General features: G+C 48.5%; 1 protein-coding gene and 1 long non-coding RNA gene across 5 annotated transcripts in view; one reads left to right on the top strand and one right to left on the bottom strand.

Moving 5' to 3' along the window:
• Positions 1 to 17,373, top strand: part of LOC107312849 (gamma-aminobutyric acid receptor subunit beta-4) — a 61,554-nt gene that overhangs the window by 39,871 nt on the left and 4,310 nt on the right. For both annotated transcript variants that reach the window (XM_015860642.2, XM_015860641.2), the window contains exons 4-6: positions 1,271 to 1,491; positions 12,699 to 12,781; positions 17,206 to 17,343. In XM_015860642.2, the coding sequence (XP_015716128.1) occupies positions 1,271 to 1,491; positions 12,699 to 12,781; positions 17,206 to 17,343 (442 nt within the window). The remainder of the gene's footprint in view (positions 1 to 1,270; positions 1,492 to 12,698; positions 12,782 to 17,205; positions 17,344 to 17,373) is intronic.
• Positions 1 to 17,373, bottom strand: part of LOC107312852 — a 47,697-nt gene that overhangs the window by 29,375 nt on the left and 949 nt on the right. For 2 of the 3 annotated variants that reach the window (XR_001554655.2, XR_004306917.1), the window contains exon 3: positions 13,627 to 13,744. This is a non-coding gene — a long non-coding RNA (uncharacterized LOC107312852). Of the gene's footprint in view, positions 1 to 4,043; positions 7,534 to 13,626; positions 13,745 to 17,373 lie in introns of those variants that run through there. The other variant, XR_004306916.1, reaches the window with a different exon arrangement.

Raw genomic sequence — 17,373 nt, 5'->3', positions numbered from 1 at the left:
TTGTTTGTTCTTTTCAGTACAATACAAAGGTGACAGAAACAGCTTTTGTAACCAGCAAGTGCCACAGATTTGCTCCATGACCTTTCAGATGTGCATGTGCCTAGATTTCAGAATCAGAGTTAGGCACTTAAACCTTGGCATGCCTATGCAGGGGGATTATTGGAGCTTGTTTCAGAGGTGCTAATCAAACCTCGCTTTGAGTAAACTAAGTGGGAGCAGGTAGGATGCCTCTGCACTAAGGCCAGATGTTAGTGCAGAAGCAAGGTCCTCACCAGCCTTCCCCTGCACAGGAGAAATGCCCCTCAAGTGAACCTGCATGGTCCAGGGGGCTCCTGTGGTGCCGTAGTATCTGCATAGGAAGAAACATCTCTCTGACCCCAACAGTTCATTTGCATGCATTTGCAGAATGCTTTTTATTTAAGGACTTGTGAAAAGTTACTGGTTTCTGTAAGATTGTGCACGTGGTTTCCCCTGCCCACTTCCTAATCTACATCTTGTTAGCTGTTTACCCATAAAAATCTGGCTCCTGGCTTATTTAAGAGCTGTTTAGAGAATATTTTGTCATCTTGTACAAGACCCCTTCCCATACCACTCATTTATCTGAAAGGAAATAATTATTCTTCCAGCACAGTGCTGCAGTGCTGTGTATGTCTTGGTGAATAAACTGATTTGGGGCCTCTGGGTCTCTCCAGAACATACAGTTACTGTAGAGCATCTCAAGTTGTTTCTGCAAGGCTACAGCTATGGGCCACAAAACATCTCTCCCTGCCCTTTAGAAAGATCTTGACTTAGCTGCTGTTTTAAGCTTCAGTGGAAAGTGGAGTGGAAAGGAGCAGGAGATATGTAGAGCTCTGCAGTGACTGGGGATGGTTAGGGCACTGCCCCTTACCCAGTCGATCATGCTTCACTGGTGACAGATTTCCTCCACATATGTCCCTCGCTGAGAATCACGATGAGCTCCCAACTCTGCTCATACAACAAGGCAGGCGCTAATAGCTTGTCACGGCTGGCCTGGGTTGACTTTGGATCCTTGGCCTGGAGGTGAGATTTTCCATGTGCCCTTGGGAACATCCTGATTTTCTGCTCAGACTAGAAGTGGCTTTTAGCAACTGCCTTGTTTCCATTTTTCCAGAAGAAAACATAGCCCTCCCCAGCTGGTGGTGGTTCAGAAAGAAGCATCTGGGTGCCAGCAAAGGTGGAGACCCACCAGATGTCTCTGCAGTGGCTGCAGAGAGGGTCTGAGTTATGTCCCTTTGTGTTTCTCTCCTAGGACTACACCATCACCATGTACTTCCAGCAGAGCTGGCGAGACAAACGCCTGGCATATAATGACCTTCCTCTCAACCTGACCCTGGACAATCGAGTGGCTGATCAGCTATGGGTGCCTGACACCTATTTCCTGAATGACAAGAAGTCCTTTCTGCATGGGGTGACGGTGAAGAATCGCATGATTCGGCTCCATCCTGATGGGACAGTCCTGTACGGCCTGAGGTAGGTGTGAGAGGGATTCTTGTTGGTGATGTTTGTGAATGACTTCTCATATAAATTTTCCTCCATTTGAATGATGTTCTGATATTTTCTTAAGGCACAGACAGGGACCCAAGCCATGCTCAGGTGCTGCACGTGTTTAAGCATCTTTCTCCAGGCTGGAAATTGTTGTTAAATTCAGACTGCCAAAGTTCCCTCTACTGCTATAGACAGGTGTTGGAGATGAGAAGAGCTGGTTCTGTGCTTTTCAGGTTATTGGCATACAGTGCATTCACTTCCATTTGAAACACCCATTTTCAGTTGCCTATAATTTTCTTTACGTTTGGCTTAGGGAGATAAGAATTCATTACTCCGGTATCTAACTTCTATAGCATTTGAATCCAGTCATTTTTGACCATGAAATATAAGAAATGATTTTGGACCATTAAAAAAAAAAGTCTTGTGTCTTTATCAGAGCAATTTTGATGACTGAGCTTTGAAAGTTGATGTTTAGTAGGGGAATGGTCCCCAGCAAGGAGGCTTCTTGTGGTGTCTGGAACAGATTTGTGTTGGCAGTCCACAGAATCTGAAGGTACTCTGAGTGCTGTGAAGGTGGCAAAGTCTGGCTTGCTGTGTTACCTGGATCTGTGGAGATGGCAGGGCAGATAGGGGCTAAAAGAGAAGTCTGCAGCTGTAAGTAGAAGTACAGCACAGTTTTGGATGCTGTAGCTGAGATCTAGGCAATGATTTCCCCAACCCTGTGTTTGTCTGCTTTGAGCTGTTCGCCTCAGGTTTTTTTGTGGGTGTTTTTTTTTCTTGTGTTGTGTGTGGTTGTTGTTTTTTTTTTTCCCTTTTTGACTACCAAAATTCACAGCTGGCTTTTAGACCTGCCTCCACATTCACAAATGATTGTGATAGCAGCTCTGGGCTTACATCCCAGTGCAGCAGAGGGGGAGGAAAGACCTTTCTCTTTCAAAAAGGGTACACCCACCCTTCCCATTTACAGTATCAGCTCTTCTGATGCCTTGTGCTTTGTGGCAAAGTCTGACTTTTTATGATGATTTCCTCCTTTTTAAGTAGCAGGGCTGCTTCTGGGAGAGAGGGGCTGAGTGTGGGCACAGCAAGGCAGAGCATTGTTCTGCTAGGGACAATGGGGTGATTGTACCCAGTGTTTCCCTATGCCAAAAGCCAAAAGAGAAGCAGTGGCTACTGGTGGTAAGGAGAAGGCTGGAATAGGTCTTGTGATGTTTGTACTTAATTGTCCTTCTGAATAGAGGATGCTTCTTGCTCTTCTGATACAACAAAAGATGGAATAAGGTCGACTGTGAGCCTCCACCAATTCCACCTCTCCTTTCCCAGGAGCATCCATCTCTTGACCTTGTGCTAGTGATGTTGCTTGGCTGCTACTGCTCTGAACTTTACTCACTCACCAAAAAGATTGTAATCTTCACCCAGCTGGCTACCCCAGATTTCTCCATTGTGTTAAACAAAGTATGAAGGCTGGGCTGGGCAAGAAGATGCTTTAATTCAGCGTATGTAGGAGCAGAAAACCTGTCCTGTTGTGAAGGAGGGGGCATAAAGTTCTGTGAAGCTGGAGCTGTTGAACCAGCCCACCTGAGTGCAGAGCTGCCTCCCTCAGGCTGGTAGGAGACCTTAGCATGCACCTGCACAGCAAAAGAAGCAGAGATGCTGGTATCTAGTATATTTTTATCAGCTGCCATTTAATCAGCTCCAAGAGCGAACACTGTGAACCCTGCTGCACAGGTGAAGAGCAGTGGAAGCCCATGGAGGATTTTCAGGGCAAGAATGCTACGTGAGCACATCTAGCACTGTTCCTGCCCTTGTTCTCCTGCAGGACCCTGCAGCATGGCTAGAGGAGCTCCGCTCCCTCCCAGTGCCTGCGTAAATGGGCGAGCTGAGGAAAACTGCATCCAGGCCAAAAGAAAGAAAATGACAGCTGTTTGCCCCTGTTATTTCCAGGGCCATAGTAAGAGCTGCCTGTGTTGTTTTATCTTTTGGCTGGTTTTCCTGGAAGCTGCTTTCTTGCCCCTGGAGAAAACTGCAACTGCAAAAATGAAGCAGCAAGCAATTGCAACTGCTATTCCTGGGCTGTGTTTCTGGGCAGGGTGGCTCTCTTTTAATGCCCTGCAGGCACCGGGGTGCAGGGGGACAAACCAGGTGCCCTGAATGCCTGAAGTCCCTCAAAATTCATAGTGGTACAGAAAGTGTTTCCTTTAGAGCTTAGAGTCTGGACTGCCTCCTGCACCTGTGGTTTTGCTGACCACAGAAGCGCTAGGTGCAGTTTTGCAGGTGCAAAGAATTGTGGACGCATTCAAAAATACAAAGCCATGTGCACAGCAGGTGTAAGCAGGTAAGAAAACAAGCTGAGCATTCACCTGTGCTCCCTTCATCTTTGTACACGTGCACCTACACTTGCTCTGCAAACAGTAAGGGAAGTGCAGGTCCTTCTTGTAGGGTGAAGCCCGGTCTTGTCTTGTCTTGCATTTTTGGATGGATTTTAAAATGGAGTTGCTCAGATAGAAGAAAGCTGAAGAAGGCAATTTCTGTTGGTTCTTTTTTTGTTTTTTAACCTTTGTCGGCCCTCTTGTTTGTTTTTGCCCAAGCCAGATAGCAAAGCTCTGCTCCTTCTACCTTCTCACCAGCCGCTTTCCCCTCCTTTGAGCTGATCCTGTAGCAAAGTGACTCAATCGTGCTATTTGTGGCACAACAGTCATTTTTCTTTCCAGCAGTCTCTGATGTCAGAGAGCGGAGAGGATGACACCCTGGCAGCCCCAGCTCCAGCGAGCATTCAGGCAGGATCAGGCTCAAACCCCAGAGCAGACCACAAGGTCCAAGTTAGCTCACGTGGAAGTCAATGGGTATTTTGTTTCTGACCTCAGTGAGGACAAGATCAAGCCTCAGATAAGTCGTTTCCATGAGTAAATGAAGCCCTTTATTCCACTGCTCTGTTTCATTGTGGAAGCTGTGTGTCAGAAAAGCATATGCTTGTTTTTGATAGAATTAGCGAATTAGTGGATGAAGGGAGAGCAGCAGATGTAATACAGCTACATCTTAGGAAAACGCTCGATACAAAAGCTTACTCCAAAATTAATTCACACTGGGCTAGGATTAAAAGCTGGTTGCCAGGTCTCTGACAAAGGGAATGCATAAACAGCCATGGGCTGTGCTGGGAGGCTATGCGGGGCTGCCACGGGTATTTCCCAGCTCCATCCTCCCAAGCTAGCAGGTGGCCCAGATCCCGGGTTCTGGAACCCAGATCCAACCCAAGGGATGCTCCTAGCGGCTGAGGTCTGCTGTGGGAGGGTACAAAGCCAGTAGGGTTTTAGGAAGCGTGAAGCAGTGGGATTGTGCCTGGGCTCCTTTGGCACCTCCATATCTTGCAGGGGTTACAAAAGCCCATGAAGTGCAGGCAGTCACCTGGGGCACACAGCGGGAAAGTGCTAAAACAACATGTTAGGTCTGCAGTACGAAGCGAGGCTTGAGGGAACTGCCCGCCAAGACAAAGCAGTTTGTTGGTGTCACGGAGAGAGGTGAATAAAACAGTGAGGAGGAGCTGGATAGAACTGGCTGGATTTAATGCATTTTTTCCTCCTAATGGCTTTTTGTCAGAAACTGCGCCGGCTTCATCCAATTCTAAACAAACAAACAAAAAATTGGGGACCATCAAACCATTTCTCTGGACCTCTGTTCAGCCTCTGCTGTTGTATTCAATAAGCTCTGCATTATCACATCTTGAAGCTACATGTAACGGTGTGAGATTTCTATCTCCAGCCCATGCAGCTTCCATTTGGTAACGAAACATTCAGTAGTCGACGCTCTTTAGATGCTGATGTCATCAGTATTTTCCTATCTGTTTTCAGATGCCTAAAAATAGAAACAACTGTAACGACGCTGAAATTCTCACACGGCAAGGCGAAATCGTGTTTGAAACCAGCTTAAAAACGTCTTTCAGGGAAATATAGAAGCTCTTGGATTGCATTCCAATTAAGGGGAAATACCAAATTCCAGCAGAGCAGGTGCTTTGGAGGGGCTGGGGCTGAAGGCCTGTGCTTGCTGGGACAGTGGGCAGTGGCATGAAGCAGAGCAGACAGCAGGCAGGACAGCACCGGGCTGGCAAAGAGCCTGGGAGATGTGAATTGAGCAACTGGGAGCTGCAGAGGAATTTGATGACACAGACTAAATCCTGTACAGGGAGGATGAGGGATCTCCTCCTGCGAAGGTGGTAGTGGTGGGGTGTACGTGTGTTTTGCTTTGCTTTTTTTTTTATTAATATCGCTGTCCATGAAAGTCGCTGCAGTGAGGAGTGTTGGAGATGAGGCAGTTTGGATACAGGGGAGCTGAGGCATTGCAAAGTGCTGAGCCCAATGGACTGCAGACCTCCACTGTCCCCCTTGGTGTAAACGTCCGTTCAGGGCTTGAAGCAAAGATGAGAGTCATTATACTTCAAACAGCTCCACATTCGCAGTTTACACCTGAGTGAATCCAGGTGTACCTATTTTGGCAGCTCTTGCTTTATGCTTTCACAAGACTGCGTTCCCATCTCTCCCAGGGAAGGGCAGGCCTTGTGCTGCAGTGAGCCAACCCACTCCTGGCACTGTGCTTGCTGCTGGGCCAGGCAGCGCTCACACACTTCTTCCAGCTCATCTTGTGCAGCAGAGTAGCTGAGGTTGGCCCAGCATCCCCATCTCTTGCACAGACACCACCAGGGATGCTGCTGCATGGTGCCACTTGAGGCTGCTCTTTCTGCTGCCCATGGTTTGGGTTCCATTGCACCTTTCCTTGGGGTCTTCTTCAGAGCTCCCATCACCAGCCCAGCTCTTGACCAGTGCCCAGCTCTGTCTGTGCTGCATTCTCCGTATTCCTGGTCTTTTTGGTTCTTCAGTTGACAGAAAGGATTCTTCTGCTCACGTCACACTTGAGGCTTGCTGTTTGCAGCCATGTCCTTTCTCTCTCCATAGGTGTTATCTGGTTCCCTATGAAGCAGAGGCCTGACAGGTTATAACTGAGGAGCTCTTTTGCAGCGCTGAGACTACTGAGCAGTTTTCTCCCAGACGATGTCCTGGTTTCTGCTGGGACATATTTGGTTTTGGAGCCAGGAATTGGACTTACTGATCCCTGTGGGTTCCTTACAAGTCAGGATATTCTGTGACTCTGTAGTATCTGGTACGGTGCTTTGTTTGGGAGTGGGAGAAGGGCTCATTCCATGGGTGAAGTACAAGTTTAGGAGAGCTTTTTTTCTCTCCATCTAATCGGAATGCAGCACATGGTGTTATTTATCAAAGGAAGCCTATGCAAGCACAGATGCTTTTGGAAACAGAGTGACCTTAGCAGGATTGTGCCAAGGCTTATGGAGTTGGTTTTAGGCACACAGACACAAGAGGGAAATATTCCATATCCTTGCCTTGCTCTTGGTTCTAACATGACCTCTGGGAGTCTGCAAAGATCAGACTGTGTTGAAAGAATGGCAGAATTCACCACGGGTTTGTAAATCCCTCCAGGCCCTTCGAAGTTTGTGCTTACTGCCAGGCAGAAGGTGACATTTGCCAGCATGATTTTATGACTGACTTTGAGAATGTGCAGAGTGAAAATTCAATTTCATTATTTTTTTCCCCTCATTCAGCAAAACAGCAATTTTGCCTTTCTCTTCTCTTAGTCACCGGAATTCCTGTACAAGTCTAACTTGCCCCATGGGGGCTCTGCACGTGCCCTGCAGAACTCAAGTGGTTTCCACACCTTCTCATTGCCACTAATTCAGCTTCAGGGGCTGTACTGCTGATGGACAGCAACATCTTCAACGTCTCCAGTACTGTGAAATCCAGAAAGTTGCAACCAGCAACTTAAAAACTGGATAGGGGCACCAGATGGGGGTAATCCACTCTGCCAGATTGTTTTCTGTGTCCACAAGCAGTCTCCTGGATATTTCCCAGTTAGAGCCCAGAAGAGGCTGGTGCCTATTCTCTCATTCTGCATGCAGCCAGATCCTTTCTCTGGAGGGCAAGAATCGAAGTGTAGGCACAGGCGGTTCCATACCGGTCGACAGTAGCCCTAGAAAAAACCAGTCCCAGGCACATTTAGTTTCATGGTGTACACATATATATGATGCATAGAGTTTACTTTTTAAGGATGAGCTTAAGGGGAACGGGACCCTGCTTGCTTCAGGAGCTCCTCAAAGAAGAGAGTCTTCCCCTTTCTCGCTCCCAGTCCTTCTTCCAGAGCCTGGACCTACTCATTTTGAAACCAGGTGATATTTTGGGGAAGTCATTTTTTGCCCTTTACACTTGTAGCTGATGAATTCAGTCCTCTAGAAACCTGGAAATTACCTGGAGGATGGGCTGGTGGCTGAAGGCTCTCAGAGTTTGGTACAGGGAGATGAGGCTCAGGCAGGAGCTGAAGGGGAGCTAATGTGGAGGCAGGCAGTGGAGTAAGAGGGAGATGGAGGAGACAGGGTCAACCATGGTAGGTTTTAATAGCAGGTCAGAGCTCTATGCTGTCTTGAACTTATATAATCATTCTAAATAAGACAGAAGAAGCCATTAATAAGTAAACAGCGATGAAGAGGATCAGAGAGGGAATGAAATGTCTGATGGTTTTCAAACTGGAGAACTTGTGGAGGACTTATGATAAGCCGAAGACTGAGCACTCCCTCTGACTGAGCCTCAGCAATGGGGGGACACCCCCGTGTTCATGTCATAGGGCAGGCAGTGGTGGAGGGGCAGCACAATGAGGCTGCACTGCCCTTTCTGTGCCAGAATCTGCTTGGTCAGTACAAACTCCAGGTGGGCATCACTTCCTCATCATAACAAATGGAGACCTAGCACTTGCCTGGTATGACTTTGAGCTTTTGGCTGCTCTTCTTGAAATGATCCATTCCTCCCCTGGGGCAGAAGGATGCTCTCCAGAGTTAGGTATCTGTGCTACCTCAGCTTCTGCTTGGATCTGCTGGTGCTAGCAGAGAAGGGGGATGTCCGTCAGCCCACAGCCTGCCAGGACTGCTTGACATCTCATGAATGCATGTCCTTTTTTTTCCTTTCCCTTTTCCTTTTCTGTGGTATACAGTAGTTTCTCTATAGCTCTGCCTCCCCCCGGATGAACTGTGTTTGCCTGCCAGCTGTGCAGCGCACTAGCAGGGCAGCAAGGACTTGGCTGCTAGATAGCACAGCTGCCCACAGACCTGAGGAGCAGTGATTAGAGCAAGGGCAAGGACATATCTTCTTTGTGGGGAGGGAGGTGAGAAGGTGGTGGTGTGAGGGGGCTGACTTGGAGGCAGACAGAGGGGGCAGAGATGGAATGAGGAGGTGGATGGTGCTGGCCAGGCTTGGCTGCATCATTGAGCACATCATGTGAAGAGCAGGCGAGCCGCTCCCCTCCGATGGGCAGTGTCTCTGTGAATCGCCATCAAAGCAGATGAGATTTCACACCACACCAATTTCTGAATTTAAAAGGGGAGGGAGGGTAGCGAAGCAAGAGAGGAGGAGTGGGAGGGAGGGAGGGAGAAGACACAGCCTGGCCTGGTGCCATCACTTTGTGCCAGTGCCATGGGGAAGGTGGCATCATTCTCCAGCATCCCCTGTGGCCCCGCGTTCAATGCTCCCTTCTCCTTTGTTCACGTCTCTATGGGCAATGCACTCTATCTCGAGCTGTGTGCAGGGAGATGGTTTGTTTTCCGTCTCCTCACCTCCTTTTGCATGGAGCAAGTAACCACTCCCCTGCTTTCTCTTTTAAGTTCTCATTCTTGTCCAGCTCCCCATCCCCAGGCTACTTCATCTCCTTGCTTCTCCTGAGCCCTCTCTGCTGCTCCCTTACCCTAGCAGCATTCTGTCCTGCACTATTTACTCTCCCATCTCTCTTCTCCACTCCTGTCTCCCTCATCATCACATCTTCATCACCCTTTTGTCCTCTCCTCACTTTCACAGCTCTTAATCTCCCCCCTCCTTTATTGCCCATTGACTCTGTGGAGACACCCAGAACACGGAACACCCCCTAGCTGCCTCTGGCCAGTTCTCTCTATGCCACCTCCTGTGGCACATCTCTTTACACAGCAGCCAATGTATCGAGGTAATATGTTTAAAATCATGAAAGTATGAGGCAGAGACTGATACTGTGGCCTTCAAGAACAGACAGGAGATGCACAGTGACCCCACAAGGTCACTGGGATGCCTGAGTTTTACTCCTGTCCCCCTTTAGCTATGAAGGGTGGAAAGCTTCTCACCCCTTTGCCAGGTCCAACCTTTTGCACCTAAGGAGGTGCAAAAACCCCTTGGTGGCTTCCTCTAGAAGTGAGTGAATGGTGGGGCAGGGAGAAAGGCCACAGGTGGGTATTCTGCCAACAGTGGTAGGTGCTGAGTCCAGCAATAGTAAGTAAGGTTGGAAAAGACCATAAAAGGTAACCTAGTCCAACCATCAACCCATCACCACTGTACCCACTAACCATGTACCTTTGTGCCACACTGACCCTTTTCTTGAGCACCTACCTCCAGGGATGGTGATTCTACCACTTCCCTGGGCAGCCTGTTCCAATGCCTTACCAACACCTTGATGTTGTTACTTTCTATATCCCAAAAAGGTTTATCAAGTTATAGGAAGCCTCAGGATAGGACCTAGTGCCCAATGTCAGCTGCCCAGTGCCCCCACGTCTAATCATGCTGCAGGAGCCCATATCCAGAAGTCCCTGAGGTTGCCCAGCCTTTAATTTGAGGGAAAGAAAAACTGTTATCTCATTTTTGAGGACTAATGTCCTCTTTTTCTCATTTCTCTCCTTTTTGTCCTGTCTGTCCTGAAGTTCTCTTCTTTCAAATCTACAGGGCTAAATCCTGCCCTGATGTAAATCTCTGCTGATGTAAATTGGTGTGATCTTGCAAAAATCATTGGAGTGGCTCTGGATTTATGCTGGCTGTTAGTGCGAGCAGGGTTTGGCGCATGGCATGCAGTGGCCATAGCTCACTGTGTCGTGCTCTGCATTTCCAACCAGCACTGCAGGTGACAAGCAAATCCTGCTGAGAGGCGAGCCGGTCCCTCTCAAAGCATAAGAGGCTTCCCTTGGATGTCTTTCGTGTGACCAAGTGAGCCAGCTGGGCCGCAGTTTTGGGATGGACACTGTGGAAAGGTTTTAGCCCGTGGGGTGGCACAAATGGGGTGGAAAATTTTCATTTAATACTTTTTTTTTTTTTCTTTCCTTTTTTTCCTTTTGCATCTCACACATTAGGGAAAATAGGAGAGCGCATTTGTAGCTGCTATTTCCCACGGGTGCAGTATAATATATACAGTATATGCCGTGTGTTGCACAGGGGGATGAGTCATACCCATTCGTGACTGTTTGGTCTCGGTGCTGGCCAGGATGGACTGCACCTGCTGCAGGGGGCTCTCCCCACAAGGTGCACTCCCCAGGTATACTCTGGGTCTGCTCCCACGCCATAGCACCCTGTGCTGCCCACCCTGCTCTGGGGCTGGGTTGGGAGAGGCTCTGTGTTTCCATTCATCCACCCAGAGGGGCCAAATGCGTTGGCTGCAAAAGCCATAAGTGCGGTCCCAAAGCCGCAGTGATCACCTCTGTAAGTGGCTCCTGTCCTGTCACCCTTCCTCCCCTCTGTGCTTTCTCCTCCACCTCAAATGCATTACAGATAAAAGGGTTAAGAGCTCACTTGGGCCCCCTGCTCTGAGAGAGGGCAGTTGCAGTGTTGTATCTAGACCCAGCGAGGATATATATAAATTCCCTTCGTCTCTTCGGATCTATTTATAGCACGGCAGGCAGTGGCAAAGGCTCTCCTCAAGGCTTCATCTCCTACAAACAGTCTTCACAGACAGCAGAGAGATAAATTTAGCACACGAGATTTCTTAAAGAGCCAGCAGCTCTGCGGGGCCACACGCCCGCCCTGCTCAGCCCCCACCCCTGTACCCCTAGAACTGTGCTCTCCCCACGGGTGCCCACACCCACCTTCTCCCCACCGCCCCCTCTGATTTTCTGTCCTCACACCCCCTTTCTGCTCTCTTTCTTCTTTCATTGATGCTTTTCCTTTTTTGCTTCTTTTTTTGGTGTTTTTTTTTTTCTTTTTTTGCTGGTTCGCCATCTCACCCTTTCTTTTTTCTTCCCCCCCCCCCCCCCCTCCCTTTCTCTCTCTCCCCATCCACAGGGCTCAGAAGATAAAGCTTTCTCGTTAACAGTTCACTGGTTATGCCTACATAGTAAAAACTGTGTAGCTTGATTAATGCCTTCCAGATGGTTAATTGAAAAAAAAGAAGGGGGGTTGAAGGGGGGGGGAAGGGAATGCACCAGTCTCTCCCCCCTTTTCAGCACTCTGCACACATACACTGCACAGGAAGACAACTGCATTAATGGGTGAGGGGAGCAATAGATTTAAGAAATGGGGGCAGCCTGCTAAATTCAGGGCTGGCTGTTAGTGGCTGAATTGCTCTCTCCCTGCTTTGTGCCTGCACCCCACCTGCCCCACTGCAAAATGCCCCAACCCAGAGAGCAATGGTCCTTTGTGTGCACCACCGAACACACACACACACACACAAACATGTGAACCCTCCACATGTACCATGTGGCACTGACACTTCTAAAACAACCCCAGCCCTCTTTCTCTCCCTATATTTGTTTTCCTAGGGAATGCATACATGTACATATGTGTCAGGTGAATCTCAACCATGGAATCTCTTGCATAGGAGTGAATCTGTTAGTGGAGCCACCAGCACACAATGCAGGACAAGGAGGGCAGTGAGTGCGATGGAGGGGCACAGATAAGTGAGGGCTGCAGTGGGGTTCTTGGGGCAATTTGGGAGGAAAGAGGTCACTGCAGGACAATGCAATCAATTTTTTTCTGTTCTATGGATATGTGCCCTCACCCTCAGCCTCTCTTTCACAAGCTGACATCTCTCTCCTCTCCCCACTCTGTTCATAGCTCTGCCTACTCCCAGTTTCTTTGTCTTTCTCCTGAAGAGACAGAGGAGGAACACCAATCCCTTCTCACCCTGCTAATAGAGATACTGCCTTGCTGACGTGAGTCACAGAGGGTGTAAGCCATGCAGTTGAGGGTGAGCTGCATCCAGCCCCCCGCACACCTCCCTTCACCCTCCCACCGTGGCTCTCCCTGGTTTCCAGGGAAACAGCGGCCCCAAATGCTGCCTGACTTTCACATCTGCCTTTCATTTCTCCTTTTTTTAAAAAAAATAATCATTATTGTTATTTTTTTTTCCCTTCCATCTTCTTTCAGGATCACCACCACAGCCGCCTGCATGATGGACCTGCGGAGGTACCCACTGGACCAGCAGAACTGCACGCTGGAGATTGAGAGCTGTGCGTATGCCATGCAATGCTGACCCACCCAGGCCAAGACCTCCCACCCTGGGGCTGCCTCCCAGGGCTTTTAAGGCCACCTCTACCCAAGGATGCCCCCTGGGGCAGGACTGGGCTCCCTAATCCAAACTCCATCCCCAGGGTGAAATGCTCAGAAAAATGGAGCTCCGGCAGCAGGCTAGGCACTTAAAATCACTCTCACTTTTGGGAGGGTAGAGAAGGTTATCTCAGCCCTAAGAAGTACAGTGCCTTCAGTGGTGGCTGAGCTTGCTTTTTGCAGGAGGTGGGAGCAGAGCCCACAGCCCCTCCCCACCTGGATTTTCCTTAAACTCCCATGAAAAGCCTCCCTGACCATTCTGGCCAAGGGAGGTCCAGCACTCCCTCATAAAAATGCACTGCAGTATCCCCACAGGAGCGGTCCAGAGCAGCAGATCTCACAGTAATGATGATGCAGCTTCAGTGGTGATTATCAGAGAATTGCTTTTTTCATAAGAGAGGTCCCATGGCATCAGCAGTCGGCAGGCACGGCGCTGCCTCCCCAGCCACTTCTCTGCCAGGCAGCCCTGGCCCCACTCAGGATATGCAGTGATAGCAGCTCTTGGCATAGAGGGTAATAGGATGTAAATGAGGTCCTCCTGGAGGCACTAATGGCATGCCATTTCTGGCACTCCTTCATATTTTGAGAATAGTTTATGGTACAACCAAGAAAACAGAAGGCAGAGAATTACCCACAGTTCCCTGTCTTGCAATTTTGTTCTTAATGGGACATGTCAAGCCAATTTGTTAGCTGAAGTTACATTTCCTTACAGTATTTCTAAGATACACGCTGAGATGAAGAGACTCACCGTTTCCTTGCTAAGAGCCTTTGTCTCTCACACTCACTCACACTGGAAATCCACAGGGCTCCATTTTGTTTGTTTCCTCATCCACAGAACTTTGGAACAACGCTCCTCTCATGCCTGGCTTAAGAAAAAAAAAACAACAGAATGAACACAAACAGAAAACCCCACCAAAATGTGGTGCAGGAGTGTTGGGTTTGCAGAGTCATAAACTCTGAGGCCTTCAGTCCAGATGGAAAACATTGAGAGTAGTTACCAGAACTCCACAAAGGAGCGATCTCCAGAAAGAGATGCTGCCTTAGTGGTCAGCCCTTAAATGAAATCTAGGAGAGGTGGAGTCAAGTTCCACCTCTTTGGGGAACACAGATGAATTACCTTCACCTGTGCTCCCACAGCTGACCTGACACTTGCCTCAGATGGTTAATCAGAGGTTCAGGCTGTGATTAACAGTTTCCCATACAATTGCCCACTAACTGCATCCCTCAGTACATCTCCACAGTTCCTGAGCTCCTCCAGAGATGGTGACTGCACCACCTCCCTGGGCAACCTGTGCCACTGCCTCACTGTTCTTTCTGAGAAGAAAGCAGCAGTGTGCAGCTGGGGTTTCCTTCCCATAGCAGTATGTCGAACTTACCTGCAGGGGATAAGCCCATGCTAACACTGCTTGGTGATCTAAGCCCCTACCCCCAAACCAGCCCTCATTCTAGACCCCCCCTCCTGATTGGGTGCCAGCATTCAATAAAAAAGTGATGAGGCCAGCAACAACCAGGCCATTCATCCGGCATCTTAAGATGTTGTATCAATACTTCATGATATTTCAGGTTGAAATGACTTTCTGAAAGTTGTTTTGCTTTTTAAAATTAAAGTGGAAACTTGGTTTTCTTTTCTAAAGCTGCAAATCAAAGTGGAACATTTATTTTTAGACTGAGCAACCTTTCCCTTTAGAACCGCTTTGAAAAAAATGGCTTCTTGAAAAACGTTTGATTTCTTATTGCATAATAACATCAGAAAAAAAGATTGGTCCCCAGTATCAGCAGGTCATAGGATGAATAGGATAGAGCTAGTTAACTGCGAGGTATCCTAAAATTAGTTACTGTAACTTGACATTTTCATTGCTGATCAGGAAGTAAATTTGAAGTCACTGCTGTTAAATTTGTGGATGATGAAGATAGCAGTCTGCGTGGCCTGCTCGCTGCACATTTGAATACATCCCAATTTGAATACATCCATCCTGAGTACATCTGAATACAGCTAAATGCAGAGGGCTGTGGCTGGGTGCAGTAGCCAGGCTGCCAGACTGAGGGACGGGACCTGCACAAGCCCAGACCACAGAAGATGATGGAGGGATCACAGCCCTGAGATCACTGCTGGAGGCTTTGTAGCAACGCTCTGGCACAGAGGGCTGGAGCAAGCCTTGGTTATATAAACCAGGGGAGCAGTGACTCAGAGCAGGGAATCGATTGGCCTCTGCATGTGCCGCTGGTGAGACTGAGAAAGGGGCTCTTTCTAATTTTGGTTTCCATAATTTAGAAAGGAAGTTGAGAAATCAGAAGAGGTTGAGAAAAAGATGCTAAAAAGCATTCAAGGGCTGGAGCAGATGTTTTGCAGTTAGGAACTGAAATAGCTCAGCCTGCTTTGTTTACTGCAAGGGAGATGGAGAGGTGACTTGTTTACAGGCTGGGTACACCTCTGCAGAGGGTGGGAAGGGCTCCATAACCACAGAGTGGCCACTGGTGTCTGAGGTTCTGAGCCTGATGGATTCAGATGTAAGCTCATACACACAGTTAGCTGCGAGGCTCTGAGCCATGGGGGCAATGCTTTCCATGCTTGGTGTCAGCACCTTGCTCTGGGACAGGTGTACAAAGGTGGGGTAATGAGGCACCACAGCAACCTGTGCCACCTCAGGGTCCTTCTGATTCCCTGACCTCATGGGTCCAAGTGCTTTACCACAGTCATCCATGGAGCAGAAGCTGCCACCAGGGAGGAGATGGAGGCCTGGCTTGATTGATTTATAGCAAAGCAGATCTGGTATAGCACTTGGTAACAGTCTTCCACTTTTTTAGCATCAGTGAATAAGCACAGTAATTACTGAGAGCACAGGACGTGGGCTTGGAGGCTACAGAGTCATCAAATAATGCAGTTTGGAAGGGACCTCAGGGTGTCATAGTCCAGCCCCCAGCTCAAAGCAGCATTGGCTGTGAGACCAGAACAGGTTACTCAGGACTTTGTCCACCCAGGAGCTGCAGCATCACACTGTCCTCAAAAGTTCAGCCATAAGCAATGGGAATCCTTGGCCCTTGAGGCCAATTTGAATGATTCCTTCTCCTCTATGGTACATTCAACAGCTCTTCGTTCCCATGCCATCACTAATAAACTGGTGCTGGCCTCAGTGGTGGCTCTTTGAAGCAGATGTCGACCTTGCTAGCCAACCACCTCTACTGCCAGAGCTCATAGCTGAGGCTGACTGCCGTGCTGCAGTGCAGGTTGTAAACACAGGCTTTTTGGGGCCATAGGTGAAGATCATTCTCTGAATAAAGCTTTGCAGTGCTGTACCAAAGCTTGTGCATATCACAGTTCTTGTCTGAGCACAGATGTGTTCCCATGCAGTTCCATGCTCTTCTTAGAATAAGAGGCTGTCCCATGTCCAGGAACAGTTGTGGTGCTGCAAAACACACTTTGCACTGAATTGCAAGTGGAGATCAATCCTTGTACACAAGTGCAGCAGGCAGGATTGTGATCAGCACACCAGTGTCAGAGGTGCTGCATGTTTTCATCATCCAGGCCTTGTTCCACATGAAGCTGAAACACCTGGGATATGGCTGCTGGCTTCTCAGTACCCGCAGCCTGTGCAGCTCTGCCTACCTTGTATTGTATGGGATTGAAAAGCTTAAGGCTGTGCCCTCAGCTGAGTTGACCTCTGAACAAATCCATTACCGTGAAAAATAAGGAATGAGCATTTGTCACCAGCTGGATTTCACCTACTTTCTTCTTCCCTCTGTGCTCTTTCCAGACAGAGCTTGGCAAAAGCAGCCCCCAGCCTCAGAGGCTCTGTGTGCTTCCAAATTGTGTGTTTAAAAGAGGGAGATGTACTGATGCTCAGATTTCTTCTCCACATCATTGTAAATCTTTTTCTCTCTGGGAATCCTTAATACTCGGGGGTTCTGTTTACCTGGTCCACATCAGAATGTATTGTGATCTCCCCCTTCTGGTAAAAGGAGGCAGCTTTTAAAAAGCAAAATGCAATGTTTTGTGCATTTGATAGCAGCTTCTGATGCACAACTCCCTGTCATGTTAGCCATGGAGATTATGCAGCACGAGTCAAGACTTGATGGACCATATCCCACCTTTTTGTCCTGAATCCTTGCCAGAAGGGGGAGTTCTGACCAATTTTTTCCTCTCCTCCTGGGGAATGTACAGCCCATCTCAGCTGAAAAAGATGACGTCAGCAAGGAGGGGCTGTGCTTGTTGTTTGGTGGTGTGGGCTTTCCTTCAGATCCTCTTCCAAATCACCTTAGAGAAAATGAGGGAGTCATTTGCTTCAGCTTGTCAGCTTAGTTTTCTCTCTGTGCTTTTCCACCTCTGCAGATGGTTACACGGTTGATGACATTGTCTTCTTCTGGCAAGGAAATGATTCTGCTGTGACAGGGATGGAAGTGCTAGAATTGCCCCAGTTCACCATAATCGAGCAGAGACTGGTCAGCAGGGAAGTGGTCTTCACCACCGGTGAGTCTCTGCTCTAGAGATGTGATGGGA

This window comes from Coturnix japonica, chromosome 4 (genome assembly GCF_001577835.2).
Source record: "Coturnix japonica isolate 7356 chromosome 4, Coturnix japonica 2.1, whole genome shotgun sequence".
NCBI classification, from domain to species: domain Eukaryota; kingdom Metazoa; phylum Chordata; class Aves; order Galliformes; family Phasianidae; genus Coturnix; species Coturnix japonica.
The sequence above is the reverse complement of the archived record's forward strand: the minus strand, read 5'-3'. Positions and strand labels throughout refer to the sequence as shown.